At 37.2% G+C, this 20,587-nt stretch overlaps 1 protein-coding gene and 1 long non-coding RNA gene across 2 annotated transcripts in view; both read left to right on the forward strand.

Moving 5' to 3' along the window:
• The window catches only part of LOC125782198 (uncharacterized), a 374,822-nt gene that overhangs the window by 5,180 nt on the left and 349,055 nt on the right, over nt 1-20,587 (forward strand). The window lies entirely within an intron of this gene.
• On the forward strand, nt 3,885-18,934 carry si:cabz01068815.1 (Solute carrier family 51 subunit beta). Its single transcript, XM_022669477.2, has 6 exons — nt 3,885-3,965; nt 6,305-6,368; nt 8,099-8,470; nt 11,385-11,507; nt 15,278-15,368; nt 16,765-18,934. The coding sequence occupies exons 2-6, from the start codon at nt 6,311-6,313 to the stop codon at nt 17,051-17,053; spliced, it is 933 nt and encodes a 310-aa protein (XP_022525198.2). The 5' UTR covers nt 3,885-3,965; nt 6,305-6,310; the 3' UTR covers nt 17,054-18,934.

A 20,587-nucleotide genomic window follows, 5' to 3' on the forward strand; every position in this document is an offset into this window, starting at 1 on the left:
TACAATGAAATAAAAAAAAGTTTCCAATTTAGTCACGCATTCTTTATTCCAGCGCCCCACATAGGCTTTATCTTCCCTCAAACATACAAGTATATACTAGTGTTTTAATTGAAGCCACTAATATAATTATAAAAAACATTTTACTTCTTACATTTTTACATTCATTTGCATTTAAATATCCATTATAAAAATCTGCTTCTTGAACAGAATAAGTTAATAACAAAAAAATTGCTGTGATTAATTGGATTATTTTTTGTATCAATTGACGCCACTAGTAAAAATTAAATAAGCAGAGGAACTTAAGTGAATTACCCACGGTTTCCGCTAGATGGCACCGGGGCTATTTACTATTATCCTCCACAATTATCTTGAAATATTTACCCAGGTTATGAAAATGCATGGCTTTTTCTATAATAGGTAATAAATACTCTCTTCATGGCCTAATTCAATGCAAAATGTTTATCTCGAGATAATTATCTTGGAATAATTACACAATATATTTTAGAAAAACTGCAATAATGGAGAAAAAAATGTAAACGTTTTACCGACCTTGGCCTGTAGATGGCACCAATGCAGTTTAATTTAATTATTATTATTATTATTATTATTATTATTATTATTATTATTATTATTATTATTATTATTATTATTATTATTATTACTGTGTTTCACTCATTCCTGTCATCATAACACATTACCCCATCTGAAACATCTGGAACATACATTTTTTTGTCATAAATATCAATTATTTGAACATGCAGTCAACCATTTCTTTATAATAAACACTTTCTTGAGAGAAAATTAAAGGAATTAGTGGACTTGCTTTTAAACATGCTTTTTAAATGAGTCAGATTTTGTAACCATCTTTGTCTTAGAAATCCTGGGATGGATCAGTACATGTTTTGAATAATTAAATATATGTGTTATTGGATTTAGAGTTGAAAAATATTTTTTAAAATAAGGTTGATTTGTTGAGTTACAACAAGCAAATGGCACCCATTCGGTGCAATGGCCCATATGTTATTGACATAAATCTGATCATACAGCAAACGAGTGGTTCGTGAAGAGCATTTCATCAGTTCAAGTCACTGAGTAATAATCCCAGGGTTCAATAGGTTAATTAGGTTGGTACTAACTCTACACTGCATAAGTGAGAAAAAATAAGAATAAAAACTGAAGCTTATCATTCCCGCCCCTCATTACACAGTAAGAGACCTTAAGGTCATTCACCTTGTGTGGCTTTACCCATTAAAGAGTACCAGCTAACATCAGCACATGTTCCAGGTATTTGACCGCAGAGCCACAAACCTCCTGCCTTCTCCTCACCTCTGATCTATTACACTAACACTGCCAGCAGCACCGCTGCACCAAGGCTAACCAAACACTGACCAAGAGAGCATTGACTAAACGGCCATGTAGAGTGAAGGACAGAAATAACTAAAACAAGCAGCTTCAAAAAATTAACCAGAGCTGCAGCAGGACAAAAATTATTAGGAAGTAAAACAAGAATACTAGAATAATATTAAACAATATTAGATTCAGAATTATGCTGCCAGTAAAGGGAGGATGCTGCTTATGCAATAAGGGACTGATCTGGAAAAGACCATTTTACCAAAACTTTGTGATGCTAGTCATATTAGTGTAAATTCCTATAATATTACTCGGCCACCAAGTCCAAACTGTTCTGAACCCTTGTAAAAAAAGTTGTGTATTTAAATATAATAATAGTGTACTTGAACTGTATGAGGAATAATAAAGGTAAGTATACTTTTTCTACTTATATCTAAATTTTTACCTGCTTAATCTGTATTTCTGTATACTTTAAAAAAATGTTTACTTTATTTGACTGTGCAAATTTGTGCTGGTGATGTACTTTTTCCTTGTATTATTATATTATTATGAAACTGTGCTTTACTTTAATTTTATTAAACTGTGCTTTTTATGATAAAACTATTCTTGTGTCCCAAGAGCCGATATTTCTGCAATAAAACTGTACTTCAGTGAAATTTTGTGTTGAAATAAAACTGTGATGATGAATTATGTTAAAATTATACTTAAATTTGGTGGCAAATGTGGGAGTCCTTTAAAAAGAGGCAATCAGCTTGCTGATTATGCTGCTAGTTGTGGAGGGTTGGCGTGCTAGTGGGTTAATCCTCTTTTAGTGAGGAAATCTGTGCAAGTGCAGTAGCCACAACAAGCAAAAAAAACAATCAAAATTTTTGTGCATTATGGAGCCAAATTCTACAAAATGTGTTTTTTAAATATATCTTTCAAATGGTAATTAGACCTTCAATTTAGAGTAGTTTGTCTCTTTCCATTCAAAAAGATGTAAGTTTCCATCTCCAAGTACAAATGAAATTGCGCAGTGGGCAGTAATATCAGTGAGGTCTTTCTCAACGCTGCAAAATCTTTTTACTAAGGAACATTTTTTTCATCTAACACTTTACTATTTCCAAAACATTTATCAGACTAAAGTTAATTATCCAAGTCACTGTGTGTTACCTTTTCTCATTTCTCTCAGTAAAAAGATATTGTAACGTCCGGCTGGACGTGTTGAGAAAGACGTTTACAGTCATCACTTTATTGTTGGAACTATATTTTTTACTTTCTTCTTGTGTCTCGGGGAGTGATGTCTTGCCTATGCGACACACATGTAACACCACACAGCGACACAAACACTGGAAGGAGGAGAGAGATGTACGTTTTCTAGCTGGAAATACAGACACTATTCTGAGTTTGTATCAGCTGGTTGGTTATTCACTCTGTGCGATTGACAAAGTGCTACCTAGATTCAAAATCACAACGTCAAATCTGAAGAAACTTTGGAGTCACAGCAGCACACTTACAGAACAAGTCCCAAAGTAGGAGTGAAGCCAATAAAGGGAGTTTTGGCAAAACTCTTATGTTGAGGCAGCAGTAACTTAAAAGTAACTTAAAAGTTACATAAAGCTATCTTAGTTACTTTTAAAATCAAGTAATCCATAAAGTAACTAAGTTACTTTTTAATGGGGTAATCAGTAATCAGATTACTGTTTTAAACTAACTTTGCCATCACTGGCAGTGGCAGTATGGTCCAGCCTTGTGTCTCCACCCCTGGTGACGCTACACATGCTAAGCACAAAGTGTCCTGTATGATACTGAGAGGTGATTCTTTGACTGCTTACAGCAGCGGAATGCTTTTGTCCGTTCACCACTTTTATAAAAAAAATTACAATGTATCTTGGAGTTGCTATAATTCTATATTGAATCAGTGCCTTTACTAGATCTCTGTTATAATATACAGCTCTGACAAAAATAAGAGACTACATAATAATTATGTTTTTCCTTGATTTTACCAAATTTAAAACTCTGGAATATAATCAAGAGGAAGATGGATGATCACAATCCATCAAACCAAGCTAAACACCTTGAATTTTTGCACCAGGAGTAAAGGCATCAAGTTATCCAAAAGCAGTGTGTAAGACTGGTGGAGGAACATGCCAAAATGCATGAAAACTGTAATTAAAAACCAGGATTTTTCCACCAAATATTTCTAAAACTTTATGAAAATGAACTTGTTTTATTTGCGTTATTTGAGGTCTGAAAGCTCGGCATCTTTTTTTTGTTATTTTAGCCATTTCTCATTGTTTTCAAATAAATGACAATATTTTTATTTAGAATTTGGGAGAAATGTTGTCCATATTTTATAGAATAAAATAACTCAAATGATTACTTAAACATATACCTACAAATAGCAATAATCATATATTGGTATTCCTGTGTTGAATGTGAATGAAGTTAATGCAGTGTAATCAAGAAACAATATCTAGTCCTCGAAAGAAATAAACCACACAATAAAACGGGAAGAATGAAACTAGGGAATCTCCTCCCACCTGAACTTTGGAAACGCTGTGTGGGTTGAGGACGTCCAGCGTGTGTAAACGTCCTTTCTTCTTCATTCCTGTCCCGTGAGCTGTGTAGACCATGTGAGTAGCACCTCTTTTCCTGCTCATTATCTTCTATAATCACTCCTCTATACTGATAAGCTGTTAGTCTGTTATTGATAAACAGTGCCTACTTATGTACAACTGTAAGTCTTCAGTATTGTTGTGTTTGTTCATGTCAGTGTCATTAAAGTAGGTGTGATATGAACTGATTTCTGATCTGTATGTACAGTTTACATTATCCTCTTAAAACCCTTCTAACTACAGGCCTTTTTGTTTAGTTCATTTTGTGCTGCTTTGGATTCTGATTGAAAAGCTGTGAAAAGTGAAGAGGAGGAAATGGTGTAGGACATGTAGCTGGTAGAACATGTACTGACACTGAGATGAGTTAGAACAAGAAAAAGGAAAGTGGACTGATTAATCCTGAAGATGATGCATCTGTATCATTCTAAATGGGCAGTATAGTTAATCCATTTATTATATTTTGCATTTTAGCCACTCCTCACACCTCCTGATTTATGCATTAGGTGATAGGAATTGCTATTAAAAAGTGGTTCACATGCTGGTAGCCTCAAGTGAGGGGTGGCCAACCACCTGGTAATACCCAAAGTACCTCTCTAGAGTGGCAAAAAGAGAAAAAGTGCCATTCATGCTGCCCTTCTTGTGGAGTACCTGCCGCTTGGGTGCCTCTTTTATTTAAAGAGGCACTAAACAGTAAAACATATTTTTCATTAATAGCTGAAATGTGTTCCTTTGAAGTAATAAAACGTACCATGATGTTTTTGTGTACTTTGGGACACGAACACTTACAAAATGCAAATCAGACGAATCAGCTCTCCTATCTGCCCCTCCCCTAAACCCATACATTACCCAGTGGCTACTCTTCCAATTTGTTTTTAGCATTTTTAAAATTTGAGCTGAGGATGGAGTCAGCTAAAATCAAGGGGTTTAGATACTTAAGCAATAATACACGAGAGGGAGGCTGCAGGCTACAGTGCCGTAGATCAGCACAACAGTGCCAATATTACACGCAATATAACACAAATCTTGAGTGTATTATTGCGATTATACTACAGTTCCATTATCACTATTTATTGTTGTTATTAATATTTTGAGTTTAAGAGGACGAGAAAACATGATCTTTTTGGTTATAAACACTCTGTAACCGAAGCTCTTCATCTATTACTCTGCCACATACAGGTAACCTAGCAATAATGCAGCGCTTACAAACAAAATTCCATTGCTGCTCTTTTTGTAACTGCACTGTTTGGCTTGTATGCGCTGCATCGTTGCTAGGTTACCTGTTTGTGGCAGAGTAGTAGAAGGAGAGCTTCGGTTACAGTGCATTACCGGCTAAAAGTGTCACTCACAAAACTCCTCTCAGCCATTCACTTAGAAAATAGAAAATGGAGCCCTTTTGAATGTAAATTATGAATGTTTTTTCCACCCCTACCCCTTCACCACTGTGTTTACAGTTAAACAAAAGACATGGATCTTGAAATCTCACTAAGCATTTATCCATGCCCATACATTTAATAGCTAGACATTGTGTATCAATACTGTTGTCTAACCTCAGTAAAGATGTTGCTTTGAATTACAACCCTTTAAAAATGCGCTTGATTTGCAACAAAAATCTGCAAAACTTTGAATCACCAGCTCTCCTTTAGTGATGTAATCCACTTTTTTTTATTTACAGATGCATGTCTTTTACCATATTTTCCCTTTTTTATTTACTGTATGTGTTTTTATTTATTCACATTTCTTTAATTCTCACATTCTTTGCCTAGCTTGACTTTTGGTGTAGTAAAACATGATAAAAAAGTACTTACCTTACATCCGTTCTCCCACAGCGTTCTGAGATCCAGAAATTTTAACAGTTTGTTCAAACACCCCTCAGACTGGGTGACACGGGGCATAATTTACCCGGATAAATCGTTTTTTCCACTGTTATCCAGCTCAAAGTAGCTCCACACCTCTTTGCTAGAATCCGGAGAGCCCTGACATTTAAAACGAGGCATTAAAAACTTAAAAAGTGCACAAGAAACTTATTAAAAAACACTGTGTGCATCCAATAACGCTAGCTTCAACTTCGTGCGTGGTCATCACTGTACTGAAAAAATGTCTATGTTTATATATGTTTATATACATATATATGTCTATGTTATTTTAGATAAGTGAAGGTAAGTACTTTTTATCATGTTTTACTACACCAAAAGTCTACACCTATTTTACAACAGATTTCTCCTTTAGTATTAACTGTATGAAAATTGGTAACCCAGTAAAAAATTGTTATGTGTTCTTTCTGCATTAACACTGGACAAGTCTATGCAGCAAATTTATAGTGATTAATTTTCTGTGATTTTATTGTGCAATGCTGGCAGATTCCAATGGCTCAACTCCAAGAAATGCTGCAGCTGTGGATGGCACTGTGCCTCATGTGGCAAGGTAACACAAATGGGTATCTTTTTTTAAATAGATGCTATCAATTTATTTATTAATCCAATTATCTATATGTAAACACTGACATGTCCCATGGAAGCTAAAGAGTGCTGCACTGACCTGTGGGGTATAGAGTGGTATGAAAAAAGTTTGGGCACCCCAGGCAAATTTCATGAATTTTCCTTATCATTGGTTGTTAGAATCAGCGATACTATATCATATACTATATCATATAGTAGACAAACACAGATATATATAAGAAGTGAAATTAATTTTATAGGATTTACAGAAAGTGTGCAATAATTCTTTAAACAAAATTGGGCAGGTGCATAATTTGGCCAACCTTGTCGTTTTATTGATTTGAACACCTTTAACACTAATTATTGGAACAAAATTACTTTGTTAAGCTCATTGACCCTTGACCTACATACACAGGTGAATTCAATTATGAGAAAGGGTTAAGGAGCCAATTGCAATTTTTTCTCCTCTTTGCATCTTCTGTTGAAGAGTGGCAACATGGAAACCTCATAACAAACCCTCAAATGTCCTGAAAAAAGGTTGTTCAACATCATGGTTTAGAGGAAGGATATAAAATCTATCTCAGAGATTTCAGCTGTCAGTTTCCACTGTGAGGAACACTGTGAGGAAATGGAAGAACCACAGACACAGTTCTAGTTACAACCCGAAGTGGCAGAACAAGAAAAATCTCAGATAAGCAGAGGAGAAGGATAGAGAGTCAACCCACAGATCAGCTCCAAACAAGTACAGTGTTCTGGAATGATCATCTCAGTCCCCGGACCTGAATATTATTAAAATCTGTGGTGTGATTTAAAGTGGGCTGTTCATGATCAGAAACCATCAAACCTGACTGAACTGGAGATGTTTGTAAAGAAGAATGATCCAAAATACCTTCAACCAGAATCTCACTGGAAGCTATAGGAAGTGTTTGGAGGCTGTTATTTCTGCAAAAGGAGGATCTACTAAATATTGATATTTTTTGTCTAATTATGTTAAAAGAATTATTGCACACTTTTTGTAAATCCTATACACTTAATTTCACTTCTCAAATTTCACTGTGTTCATCTGCTATATGATATATTTAACTAAAATTGCTGATCTGAACGACGAATGATTTATAAAGGAAAATCATGAAAATAATCAGGGGTGCCCAAACATTTTCATACCACTGTATGTGTGTGGTCTCCTGCATTGAATGAGTATGTAAGCTGCTTGTCTGTTTAACACAATCCTAGCCACCACGTGGAGTAATGAAGCAGTAACTTTAGTAATTGAAATCTGAGGGCAATTCTTATGGAATTTATAGCACTTATGTTTTAATAAAAAAATAATAACATTTTATGCCAGATATTTATAATGTATCAGAAACAAAAACGATATGATATATCACAATATCATTTCATAGTTTTTGTCCTATCAGGCATTACCATTGGACAGTGGACAGTGCAGTGGGTGGTACAGATTGTGACTGGCAGTGTCTGGCTAGAATTGTCCATGCGAACATAAAAGTGTCTTTAGAAATAACATACACATTCTATGCAGGAGGCTCCACACTCATATCTGTAGATTAGTTTGGCATTCTTTAGCTTCCATGGGACTTGGCAAAAGTCATGGGACACATGAGAATTCTAGTTGTAGGGGCTTATACATACATAAAAGCTACATACATGTTTATTTGTCTTTATTCTACTTATTTATTCTAATTGCTGTTGATGTAGGTGCACACAGCTTCATGGTCCACAATGCTGTGGAAAGCCTGTGTCTGGAGGACTCTCTCAGGGATGCTGGAGTTCAGTTAAGGAGATGCAGTCTGGACTCAGAGCTTCAGCAGTGGCTGTGGACAGAGAGGTGGTTCCTCCTGAATGTGGGCACACACAGGTGTCTGTCTGGCCTCCAGGATGACCCTATCCAGACAGTGGAATGTGATGGTGGAGACCACCTGCAGTGGCAGTGTACGAACCACAGGCTGATCAGTGTGAATCGTTCTCTGGAGCTGAGTGCACAGACAGGAAGGCTGAGTCTCACCAGCAGAGGAATAAACACCAGGTGGAAGTCCCTGGATGAGGGAGACATATGTCAGGAGAAGCTCAGTAAGTACAAGATGTAACAGTCTGCCGTGTTTGCAGAGCTACGTAAAATGAAAAAAAAAAAAAAAAAAAAAAACTATATTAATACTACAATAGGTCATGAGGTATAATATTAATAACCCATATCATGCAAAAACTGAATTTGTCTTTTATAAATGTTATGATATATATAATTATAGTCTGGAAATTAAACTGAAAATGGCTTGTTTATAATTTGTGATATCTACATATTTACTATTTTAGAACATGTCAATCATGGTAAATCTATAAATCAAAATTTTCAGAATTTATTAAAGGCATTGAAGTATTTGATGTATTTGAGTATTTGATGTAACTTGTAAGCAAATACATGTGCATAGGTCCAGTGGTGTAAACCCAGCAAACGTTTTTTGTTTGGTAGAACATTTTCTAAATCTGTCAAGTTCTGGATGTTCTGGATGTTCTTTTCTGGACCTTTTATTTAATGTTTTTAAACATTCTGGTAATGTCGCTGCAACATCACTTGTGCCAGTGTTTTAATGTTTACTATACCACAGTTAGTTCCGACACTGCCATGTGATTGGCTAAGAGGCGTTCTATGAGAGTCATCATCAGCCGGTAATGCACTGTAACCGAAGCACTCCATGTAATACTCCGCCACAAACAGGTAACCTAGCAACGATGCAGCGCTTACAAGCCAAACAGCACAGCAACAAACAGAGCAGCAATGGAACTATTTTAACTCGAGGAGTGTTTATAATCAAACAGATCGTATTTTCTCGTCCCCTTTACCTCAATTTTTTTTAATAAACAGTGATGATGGAACTCTGGTATGATCACAAAAAAAACACTTGAGGTTCGTGCTATAACATGTAATATCGGCACTGCTGTGTTGATTTATGGCACAACAGTGCAACAGTGCCAATATTACATGTTATAGCACTCCCTCTAGTGTGTTATTGCTTGAGTTTAGGGAATTTTACTTTTAACATTTCCATAATGCTAGTATTCATTATGGAAACTAGCTAGTTGTTATGGGAGAAATATTGTAATAATATTGTGATGCAAATCATTATTACATAACATGTTTTTGGAATGTTGCTGGAATATTATTTCTGTAAGAAACTAACCTTCCTGAAACCTTTTCAAAACGTTGCTAAACTTTCTTATAATGTTCGCTGTTAGCTGGGAAGCATGCCGTTACTGGACTCTAGGGTTCTTTGGAGTAAGTCTGGGTTTGGCAGTTGCCAGGAAACGGTACTTGTCTGATTAGATTGTCTTAAGTGTAAAGTTTGGTAGAGGTAGGATTATGGTGTGTGGTTGTTTCTCAGAAGTCGGCTATTTAATTGTAGTTAAAGTAACTCTTAATGCTTTAGCATACTAAGAGATTTTAGACTTTGCAGGAACAGTTTAGGGACGGCCCTTCCATGTTCCTGTATGACTGCACACCAGTGCACAAAGTAAAGTCTAGAAAGATATGGATAAGCAAGTCCACCATCAATGTCTAATTTCACAAACATGAAAGCGTTTCTGAAAGAGTGGTAAAAAATGACCATACACACTCCTAAACCTTGTGGAAAGGAGAATTAAACTCATATTAAAAAGAAGAAGAATAGAACCTTAAGAATATGATGTCACTCAAATGCATATGTATGAAAAGGCAGATGAGCTGAATTGCAGTTTGCTGAAGAAAAGTTTCTCCAGCAGTAGTTAAAGGAAATGATTCTGTCAAGAAAAACATTTGTGTGGCTAAAAATAGGGCTGTATAATTAGTCACAAATTCATTTTGACATTTAATGAAAACTGACATTAAAACTACGACTTTGGGGCAATGGTGGCTCAGCTGTTAGATCATCGGGTTACTGATGACATTCTTTTTTTTAAATAATTTTATTTCATTTTTTTTTCCATTTTCTCCCCAATTTACACGGCCAATTAACCAACCCACTCGTTAGAACTCCCCCTATCACCAGTAATGCCCCAACACCAGCAGGGTGAAGACTAACACATGCCTCCCCTGATACATGTGAAGTCAGCCACCGCTTTTTTTCGAGCTGCTGCTGATGCTCGGTTCCGGTACATCATCTCACAGACGCCCTATGCTGCGAAGATCACCCTAGTAGTGATGTGGGGAGAGAGCGCCATCTACCCACCCGGCCATCTACCCACCCGGAGAGAGCAGGGAAAATTTTGCTCCCTCTGAGCGCCGGCAGCTTGATGGCGGAGCTGCATGAGCGGGGGTTCGAACCTGCGACCTCCTGCTCATAGTGGCAGCGCTTTAGAACACTGGACCACTCGGCGCCGGTGACAGGTTTGTGGGTTTGTGGGATACCTGGGTTTGCCAAGCTGCCACTGTTGGACCCTTGAGCAATGCATGTGTTTGTTCACTACTGTGTGTGTGTATTCATTACCCAAAGGGGTTAAAGGTGGTCGTTTTATTCCATCTGTGTGTTTAGCACAAATGTGATGACTATGCAGTGACAGATCTAGGATTTTTTTAAAGCTGTGCTGAAATTCAGCACCGTTAATTGTTGCTGGCTTATTAAAAATCATAATCAATAGAAATCAAGGAAACACTGCTTTAACAGAAAATTTAAGTTACAAACTTCAAAAACATTCAAAATTATTGACTAACTTTTACTATAGACACGGCCCAGAGAATTTTCCCAGTGATTCTAGATCAATAAAACATTTTATTTTAAAATGCCATTTATTGTAATAACAAGTAGCTTCTGTTAATTACATCAAACAATTTAACCGCAGCTACAAACATATATGGGTCTCAGCAGGGGCTGATGGAACTTCTTAACATGAAAATCCTTTAATTAAATGTGGAAATTGTGGGAAAATGTGATATTGTTAACAGACGTTCATTAAATTATCTATTTATTAAGTGCATGACACTGTCGTGTATTTTATGTTGTGTTGTCCACCACAGGATCCAGACGGCAGAGTGAGCCCGGTGAGTTTGAGTTTTCAGAAGAAGACAGGGCCCACATGCCCCACACCATGACTGAAGAACAGAGGGAGTTCCTTAAGTGGTTCTACCGCACTGAAGACTGTAAGTGTGCCTAATGTTCTTTATAATATTTTCAACAAATATATACAAAGTTTCAGATACAACTACCTGTATATAAAGTGTAATCATTAAGGGCCACAATCATTGAGGGGCCACAGCATGGCAACACGTCTATCTACGTTTTAGGTTTTAAAGGTGCAGTAGAATACATTTATTTCATATTTAAGGTGTTATTTGAAATATAAAGAGAAATTTTGTCAGTTTTCTTTAAGGAAAATTCTCAGGCAAAACAACCACACTGTTGTGTGGCCTTAATAAAACATACAGATTTCCCTTTTATAGCATTGCTTAGACTGACCATATTTTTTGCACTATAAGGCACACTGGATTATAAGGTTCACTATGCAACACTAGTAAGGAACAGGGGCGTCGCCATGTTTTCCTTCTAATTCAGCCAGTGGCAAGACCTGTAAAGCTAAGCTAAATTAAGTAAACAAATCCGTAAGAAATGTCAAACGAGCGCTGGATGTTAATCTACACCGATTTCTCTGCTGAAAACTGTTTATTTGGGTGAGTAAAGTGCTTCTGTTTATTTACTGTAAGCTTAGATTTCCAGATTTCCACTGAGGCTGGGTACAACAGCATTAGCATTAGCAGCTAACCACTAGGGCTACAATGCCACCTGACAGCGATACACTGAGGAACCTTAAGAGTTCAGGTAATCCAGGGCGATATTAGCTAGCAGTTCATCCTACGTAGCTTGTTTTAACACAGTAAACATTCATGCTATAGACCAATAATACTCAACTAGGGTGACCAGACGTCCTCTTTTTCCCGGACATGTCCTACTTTTGAGACCTAAAAAAATGTCCGGGGGAATTTGAAAATCGTCCGGGATTTTGTTTGACTGCCTCAAAAATTAAACATGTACAGTGCATTGTGAGTAGAATTACCACACCGTTCCAATCCACTCCATTCCAGGTTTCTCTGTATCGTAAATTAGTCACGCCCTTCTCCTCAAACCTATCTACTTTGCATTGTGTCTGTGTGAAGAAGAAAGCGTGGTGTTGTCAGTCTACCCCCGAGTGTTTACAAGCGAAAGCGCATGTGTGTCCACCGGTTCTACACACTCTCTCTCTGCATGGTCCATTCAGTGTTGAGCGCGTGTGATAAAGGAGAGGCAGTATGCAGAGCGGAGTATGGAGGTTATGTTGCTCTATTCAAGCAGCATGACCAAAAAAATCAAATTGCAATATACACTATGCTGGACAGGAGCTGGTTATATACCTAGCTCACATGCATGTGATGTTTACTAATGCAGGACCAGTTTTTCAACCACCTTTACCACAAAAGACCAATAAAAAAAGCACCTATAACATACCACCAACATGGGTTGCAACAGGTTTGTTATCCTCGTTTCTGTAGTGAACAGGTTAGCTGTTGTGTTTAGCCTTAAAGTAAAACTTGGTTGTAAAATGGACTTGGTGTGTAATGAAACATAATAACGAGTACTAACATTTGTGAAATAGCCCGAGTCAATTCGCCCCGAGCTTCCTGAAATACAGCACTTTTAGCCGATGCTCCCATCAGGTTTACAAGGCTAGAGAAATCACTATATCTACAGGTTTATAGTTTCATACAGTTATAAAAATACAATTTTTATCCTAGGGATCATTTACAACACCTTATTCAACTCTAGTGCAAATTTGCAAGCAATATCCAAGACTTATATGAGGTTAAGAAGATAATATACTTAACTGTGCAGAGTCATTGACCTCCACAGACTGGGTTTGGCACTGCAGGTTTACAGTACAGTATGTAATCAGACATTATTGCAATGCGGCTTATCATTATAAGCATTGCAGTTGAAAGCACTGACCATTTATTGCCCTATGTAGTTTCTTTCCAATAAATAAGACAGTGTCTCATAAAACAATTACCCAGAGTTAGAATATACTGTAGAGTCAAATGAAAAAATTGTAACATAAAAAAAAAAATCTAAGTCAATGGTCCTTGAAATTTGAATACCTAGCGTTAAAATAGCTATAAAACCCTAGTGCTGACTCATAACCCAGGCCATAACATGCATTAGGCCAACAGTGACTAATAGGGGAAATAGTGGGGCTTAGCAGAGAGCATAAAAACAACCAAAAAAAAAAAAAGATTTTTTACTTATTTGGCTATAAAGCGCACCATATTGTATTTTATTGTCTATTTTCATACATGACATGACAATAGTAAGGAACAAGGATGTTGCCATGTTTCCCTTCTAATCCAGCAGGTCTCGTCTCACCGCTGGGGGCATCTAAAAAAAACTGTGATTCTTATTAAAAAAAAAAAAAAAGTGAGTTTTGTGAGTAAAGTGCTTCCATTTGCTTAGATTTCCAGTATTTTAGCATGATTAGCAGCAGCGCTAGCCAAAATTAGCTGCAGCGCTTAGCGCTAGTAAATGTCGCCCAACAGCGCTACCCTCAGGAGCCCTAACTGTTCCGGTAACTCTAGGCTCTTTTAGCTAGCGGTTCATCCAACGTAGTTTGTTTTAACACAGTAAACACACAGGCTACAGTCTGATATACTTACCTCTGAATGGCAAAAGGACTAGCACTGCGGTTAGCGGCTAATGCTAATACTGCTCCATCCTTGGTGCTGCAGATACTTAACTGAAACTCCTTTATAACGCTATACTTGTGCAGACTGACTTTACTGCTCCTTAATACCTGACTGGTAAAATTCATACGTATTAAATTAAAGGATTTTAAGTGTGCCCTATAGTGCAAAAAATATGGTACAAAAATATTTGGATCCTAGGACCAAGATAGTGGAACGATCTTCAAATGTCTTTAAATGCTGACTTAAGACTAGTTCTTGTCTAGTTCTTTAACTAACAATTTTATTCCATGGGTCTAAACATTATCAGAGCTCGATGTATCTCTACAAACTAGCTTTAAACATTTTTGAAGTAAACAACAAAGGAAAGTCGCTCTGAATAAGGATGTCTGCTAAATACACTAAATGTAAATCTAAATGAAAATGTAAATAGTGTTTGAAAGTATTTATGTATGATTCAGTGTCAATTTATCACTTCAATGATATTTCAATTATATTTGCTGAGTAGCACCCACTAGCTTCCACAGTTAGCATTCCATTTGTAGGATGGTAAACACTGTTCAGTTTCTGTAAAGCTGCTTGGTGACAACTTCAGACAAACCAAGTTTCCCTGAAGCTGTGGGAGTCTCCCGCATTTCGGTAGTGGCTCCCTGATGCCCGCGAGTCACATATAATCTCCCGGAATTCAGAAAGAGTGCCCCAAAGAGCACACAGGCGACAGACTTTTTTTTCTCAAATGCGTTTTGGAAGGAGAGAGAGAAAACAGAGAGGGTTCTGATTGGCCTGTTCTCTGCAAAGAGTCTGTGAGACAGCCAATCAGTTTTTAGTGTGGGCGGGCAGTGTTTTTCCCCCTCCCGGACGGGATTTGTTAAGTGAGTGAGAGAAAGCAGATCATGGCAGAGGCAATATTAATAATTATTGTAATATGATATGAAATGTTTTTGATGTGCAATTTCTTGTGATATTGTTACTGTCAATTTTTGTCAAATAAAAAAAAAGCATAGGCAGGAAAGCAGAGGCAGGGTCTTCCAAAAAGAAAAAAGATAAAACTCATTTCATTTCACCTCTGAATACTCTAAATTTAATACAAAAAAAAACGTACTGAAATCAGCTTTTGCAACTTGGGATGTCTGCAACTTTTGTTGTAAAAAGCGCTATATCAATAAATAATTAGTTAAAATAAGAAATGTCTGTTGTTTTTACAGCAACTCTGTGGGTGTTTTCCATGCTGGTCTTGTCATTCCTGGCTCTACTGCTGGGCTGTGTGCTCCTGGTCATGGGTGTAATGGGTAACAGGTCAGTGAGTAATTACATTAAACACACATTGATGAAAGTACAGCCAGAGCAGGTGAAAAGGGGGTCCATCTTTTTACGCAGTACTTGGTGGGTGATTTTTAAGCATCTCAGGGTTTTTTATAATAAAAAGTAATTCAAATAAAACTGTTATTCCATTCCCATTGAACTAATTGGAAAAATATAAGGGCAATGTTAAAGAGTTAACACACTTGATTAATTTAGAATGAGTAACGCGTTATTAATTTTAATGCAAGTTAATTTCTTCAGGGAGGTTTGTTTGTGGTGAGAACATGACCTGGTCTTGATCAGACTCAGCTATGAAATATAATTCTTTATATTTGAGCTAAACATTTGATAAGGTGCAGTTTAATCTGTTATATTAGCCAGATAATATACTGCTAAGAACAAACACTGTCTCTGCTGCTCCATGCTGTTTACACTAAAAGTGCAGTAAGTGCAGAATCCGCTGCTCATATCTGCGCTGCATGTCCTATTAAAAACACTAGTTTAAAGTGCAGCATTTCAGTGTTAAAGCAGCTTCACACTGCACAGATATACACGCTGGAACACAGAATCTTCTAACTATATATTTACTTTCTTGCTACCACACCGGACAGCTCTGACCAGTCAGAGCTTGCGTGGTTTATTAGTGCACATTTTGGTGCGCTTAAGTTTATGCATGTATAAAACCAAACCAATCAGAGGGAGAAACGCTCCAAATAAATAAACTCATCAACTGATCCGGATCATAGAAACCAACTACAGGTGTGAAAATGCTCTTTTATACTCAGCAAATTAAGTTTTACTTCAGAAATCCTTACAACCAAGATGAGATGTTTATAAAGTAAAAAAAGTTTTCTCTATCTAATTTATCATGCATTCTTTATTCCAGCGTCTCACAGTGGCTTTATTTCCCCTCAAACTGTACAAGTACAAGTATTTTAATTGACACCACGAATATAAATATAATTGCATTTTACATTTCTTACATTCATTCAAATATTTACATTCAAATATCCACTATATAAAATTAGGTCTTAAGAAGCACAAGTGCGATTAATTGCAGTTATCAATTTGATGACAATTTTTAATCGATTGACACCACAAAAAATACATATTACATAATACATAAAATTGTACACACCGACCTCAGCTGACACACAAAAAATGTTCCTAATATAATGTTCCTTTGTAAACACTCTTGTTGATGATCTTGCTTCTCATGCTGGTCAACCAGCTTAGTAATGCTGGTCAACAAGTATGGTCAATCTCTGTCATACTTGTGGTCTAGCTTGGTGGCCTGACATGGTCAAAAAAGGAAATTTAATTTGGTCACTTACTGAGTTGTGATGGCGGTCACTCATTTTTCTGACCTTCCTTGTCATCCTTTCTGCAGAAATAGGAGGAATATAGCCAAATACAAGGCTTCCGCTTCTGCAGTATCCACTCCAATGAAAGTGGAGATGGAGGAGCTTCAGATCATCACTCACACCAAGGACGAAAACCACTCATACACTGCACCGATGCAGGACAGTCACCTGGAGAACAACGAGTCAACAGGGGGTGCTAATGAGACAGAGGCCCTGAAGCCTGGGGAGATTATTGTCTCCTGGAAGGATGGAAATGTCTCTAATCTGTACCCTGAATCTCTGGAGGACAGAGTGGATGAGAACGTACAGCAGTGATACATGGACCAAATATTCTAACTTTAATATATACACCAATCAGCTTTAGCATTAAAACAACCTGCCTAATACTGTGTACATTTTAATTTGGAGGGTAAACATAAAGCCGTGTTTTCAAAAGCTATAAATGACATACAAGGGTTGGACAATGAAACTGAAACACCTGGTTTTAGACCACAATAATTTATTGTCCCGACGGACAGTTCTGGTGGAAACAGGAGAGTTGAGGTGCACATTGAATTCTGCCATGATTTGGGCAGCCGTGGTTTTATGTTTTTTGGATACAATCTGGGTCAGCACCCGAACATCCTTTTAGACAGCTTCCTCATACAGCGTCCACAGTTAATCCTGTTGGATGTGGTTGGTCCTTCTTGGTGATATGCTGACATTACCCTGGATACCGTGGCTCTTGATGCATCACAAAGACTTGCTGTCTTGGTCACAGATGCGCCAGCAAGACGCGCACCAACAATTTGTCCTCTTTTTAATACTGGTATGTCACACATATTGTTGTGTGCATTGCAATATTTTGAGCAAAACCGTGCTCTTACCCTGCTAATTGAACCTTCACACTCTGCTCTTACTGGTGCAATGTGCAATTAATGAAGATTGGCCACCAGGCTGCTCCAATCTAGCCATGAAACCTCCCACACTACAACGACAGGTGTTTCAGTTTCATTGTCCAACCCCTCACATTCTGTTTCATTTCTGGAATATATAGTCATGATCCTGATGTGGAGGGATGGAAATTGTAAGACTGTAAGGCTCTATTTTAGTGATCTGTTGGTGAGCCATCAACCATGAACCACACAGCTTGATTTAATACTTAATAATAATACTTATATTTCTGCGCTGAACCAGTGAGAGTGCGGTACGCAGCAGAGTGAGTTTATACTTGAGTTTAAACCGCAAAGGCAGGAATGTGAGGCTCTGCAGACCAATCACACCTGCAGCTTTCTTTCACGCGACGCATAGTCACATTTCTCATACAACGTAGGATACAGAGTAGAATCTTCATCTACATGCAGGGTATGCAGAGGCTACGATGTAGTTTTGATGCAGAAGAATAAATTCACCATGTCAGTGTGTCTTTGCAATCTTAACAATGGGAAAAGTACACCTTAGGCAGCTTGAAATGCACAGAAGGCATGGACTAATTCTCTTAATTAATCATGGGGTCTTTTAGGTGTAATGGGAAATAAACCAGTGTGTTACTTTCCATTCCCTTTAAGAGCCAAGAGAGCTCTGACTTTGGCGCATTGCTATTTCAGGGGCACAGCTATTTGCATGTGTCACTCTGTTTATTGTTGATGTAAAAGTTTGCATAACTGCCAACAGGCACACACCATGGGTTTGTGCACTGCTGCCTGTCTGTGTGTAGATAACAAGTGAGGGTGTACATGTTCTGGGGACTCATCTATTGACAATTCACTGCCAAGGTAGCAATGAACGTCTGACTGTTGACGTCTGCCTAGGTTAATTTCTGCCTCAGTCAGTGGAGCACCTGTGCTAGCGGTACACCAGAATTTAGCCAAACACATCTCAATTCTACACCACTACACCCATATATGTATTAAAATACCTATATTAAAATACATATATTAAAATACCTTTAATATTCACAAGGTCCAAGGGTGGCGCCTTGTGCAGGGTGGAAGATAGCACCCTTGGACTGACATACATATTGGCGTCTCAGCAAAACTGCTAATATACACTACTCTGTTTGTTTGGAACACACATTCTTTTTGTTTTATACACAATAATAATTTATACAATGATTGAAACATGTTAAACTACACATAATGCTAAATTTTTACTTGTTTTACTCAATATTTTAAGTATTTTGGAAATGACAAAATGTATTAAATTATGGTGAGTTTATGTTTTTCCAAGCTTTTCTGCCTTGATGTTTGATACTTTTTACTATTTGTTAATACTTACTGACTACCTTATATTTATTTTTTTAGTTGTACAGTTGTCAGTCATTTCAGCGTCATATAGGCAGTTATATAGTTTCATAATTCCTTATTGATTATTTGAAACTTGCATTTTAGCATAATTTTATATTTTTTTCTGGAAATAACCGTTTTAAATTATTCGAAACATTGATTTTAAACTTCTGAACAACGACGTAGCAATTTTGTGTGTGAAATGGGCAAATTAACATGACCTGATTTTCCTGTGATAACAGAAGGGATCTGACTTTTATTCAGTTGCATTTAGCTCGTTCAATTTTCACAGCAAAAATTGGCAATGTGATGTGATGTTCTAGATCAGAGGTCACAAAGGTTGATTCAAAGAGTGGGCTGGAAAGTTACCCTAGCATTAGGCTGTGGAGCAGAGGAACTGTGATAAAGTTTCACCAAATACTTTTGGGATAAGTTCAAGTGGTGGACACATTTATCTAACATCAGTACCTGTCCTTACTAATAATGTTCTTTTGGAACCCTCCCAGGAGTGGCCGGCCGACCGAAATTACTCCAAAAGGACATGAACAACTCATCCAGGAGGTCACAAAAGAACCCAGAACAATATTTAAAGAACTGCAGGTCTCACTCACCTCAGTTAGAGTCAGTGTTAATGATTTAATAATAAGAAAGAGACTGGGTGAAAAAGGTCTCCATGGGAGAGTTCCAAGGCAAAAAAACACTGCTGACCTAAAAGAACACAACGGCCATTTCACATTTACCAAAAAAAATCTTGATTATCCCCAGGACTTATATTAAGGCTAAATATTCTTTGTACCGACGTGACAAAGGTGGAACTTTTTGGAAGGTGTGTGTCCTGTTACATCTGGCGTAAAACTAACACATATTTAAAAAAAAGAACATCATACTGAATGTAAAACATGGTGGTGGTAGTGTGATGATCTGGGGCTGCTTTGCTGCTTCAGGGTCTGGACAACTTGCTGTAATAGATGGAACCAGGATTTCTGCTGTTTATCTGCAGAAGAATGTGCGGCCATCTGTTTGTGACCTCAGGTTTGCTCAGGTGTACTTGGGTTCTGCTAGGGTGACCAAACGTTCCGTATTTCCCGGGACATGTCCGTATTTCAATGAACATAAAGTTGACAATTTTTCAATAATGTGTGTATTTAAGCAAAAAAATACTTTTAATATGGCACATTGTTCTGCTCAGAAGAAGGAGGGCGAGTAGGCTTCAAACACACAATACAGTTTTACTGCTGTTTTAGTTGTTCACACGGTTTAATTAAGGGATACAAATACATCTGTAACTTCTATATCAAATTGAGTCAAAACTGCTTTCGGTTTATATAAAAATATATATGCAATATGCTGTTGTTAGTCAGTCCGCTGTTTACCTTATCTGATTTGAACTCAATCAGAGCTGCTCTTAAATGTATAAAAATATTTTGATCCGTGATTCTTCCTTAAAACTGAGTTTCTAAGGAGATCCCATTGACGCGAACTGTCCTCTATGTTCTGTTTAAACACAATACTCTGGAAAAAAAATGATTAGTTTCTTTGATTTTACCGAATTGAAAACCTCTGGAATATAATCAAGAGGAAGATG

The sequence above is a fragment of the Astyanax mexicanus genome, chromosome 16 (genome assembly GCF_023375975.1).
Source record: "Astyanax mexicanus isolate ESR-SI-001 chromosome 16, AstMex3_surface, whole genome shotgun sequence".
Taxonomy (NCBI): Eukaryota; Metazoa; Chordata; class Actinopteri; order Characiformes; family Acestrorhamphidae; genus Astyanax; species Astyanax mexicanus.

Coding starts and splice junctions, on each gene's coding strand:
- si:cabz01068815.1 (XM_022669477.2), top strand. CDS start 6,311: ATGGCTCAACTCCAAGAAATGCTGCAGCTGTGGATGGCACTGTGCCTC. Junction 8,471..11,384: donor CATATGTCAGGAGAAGCTCA/GTAAGTACAAGA, acceptor TGTCCACCACAG/GATCCAGACGGCAGAGTGAG. Junction 11,508..15,277: donor GTTCTACCGCACTGAAGACT/GTAAGTGTGCCT, acceptor TTGTTTTTACAG/CAACTCTGTGGGTGTTTTCC.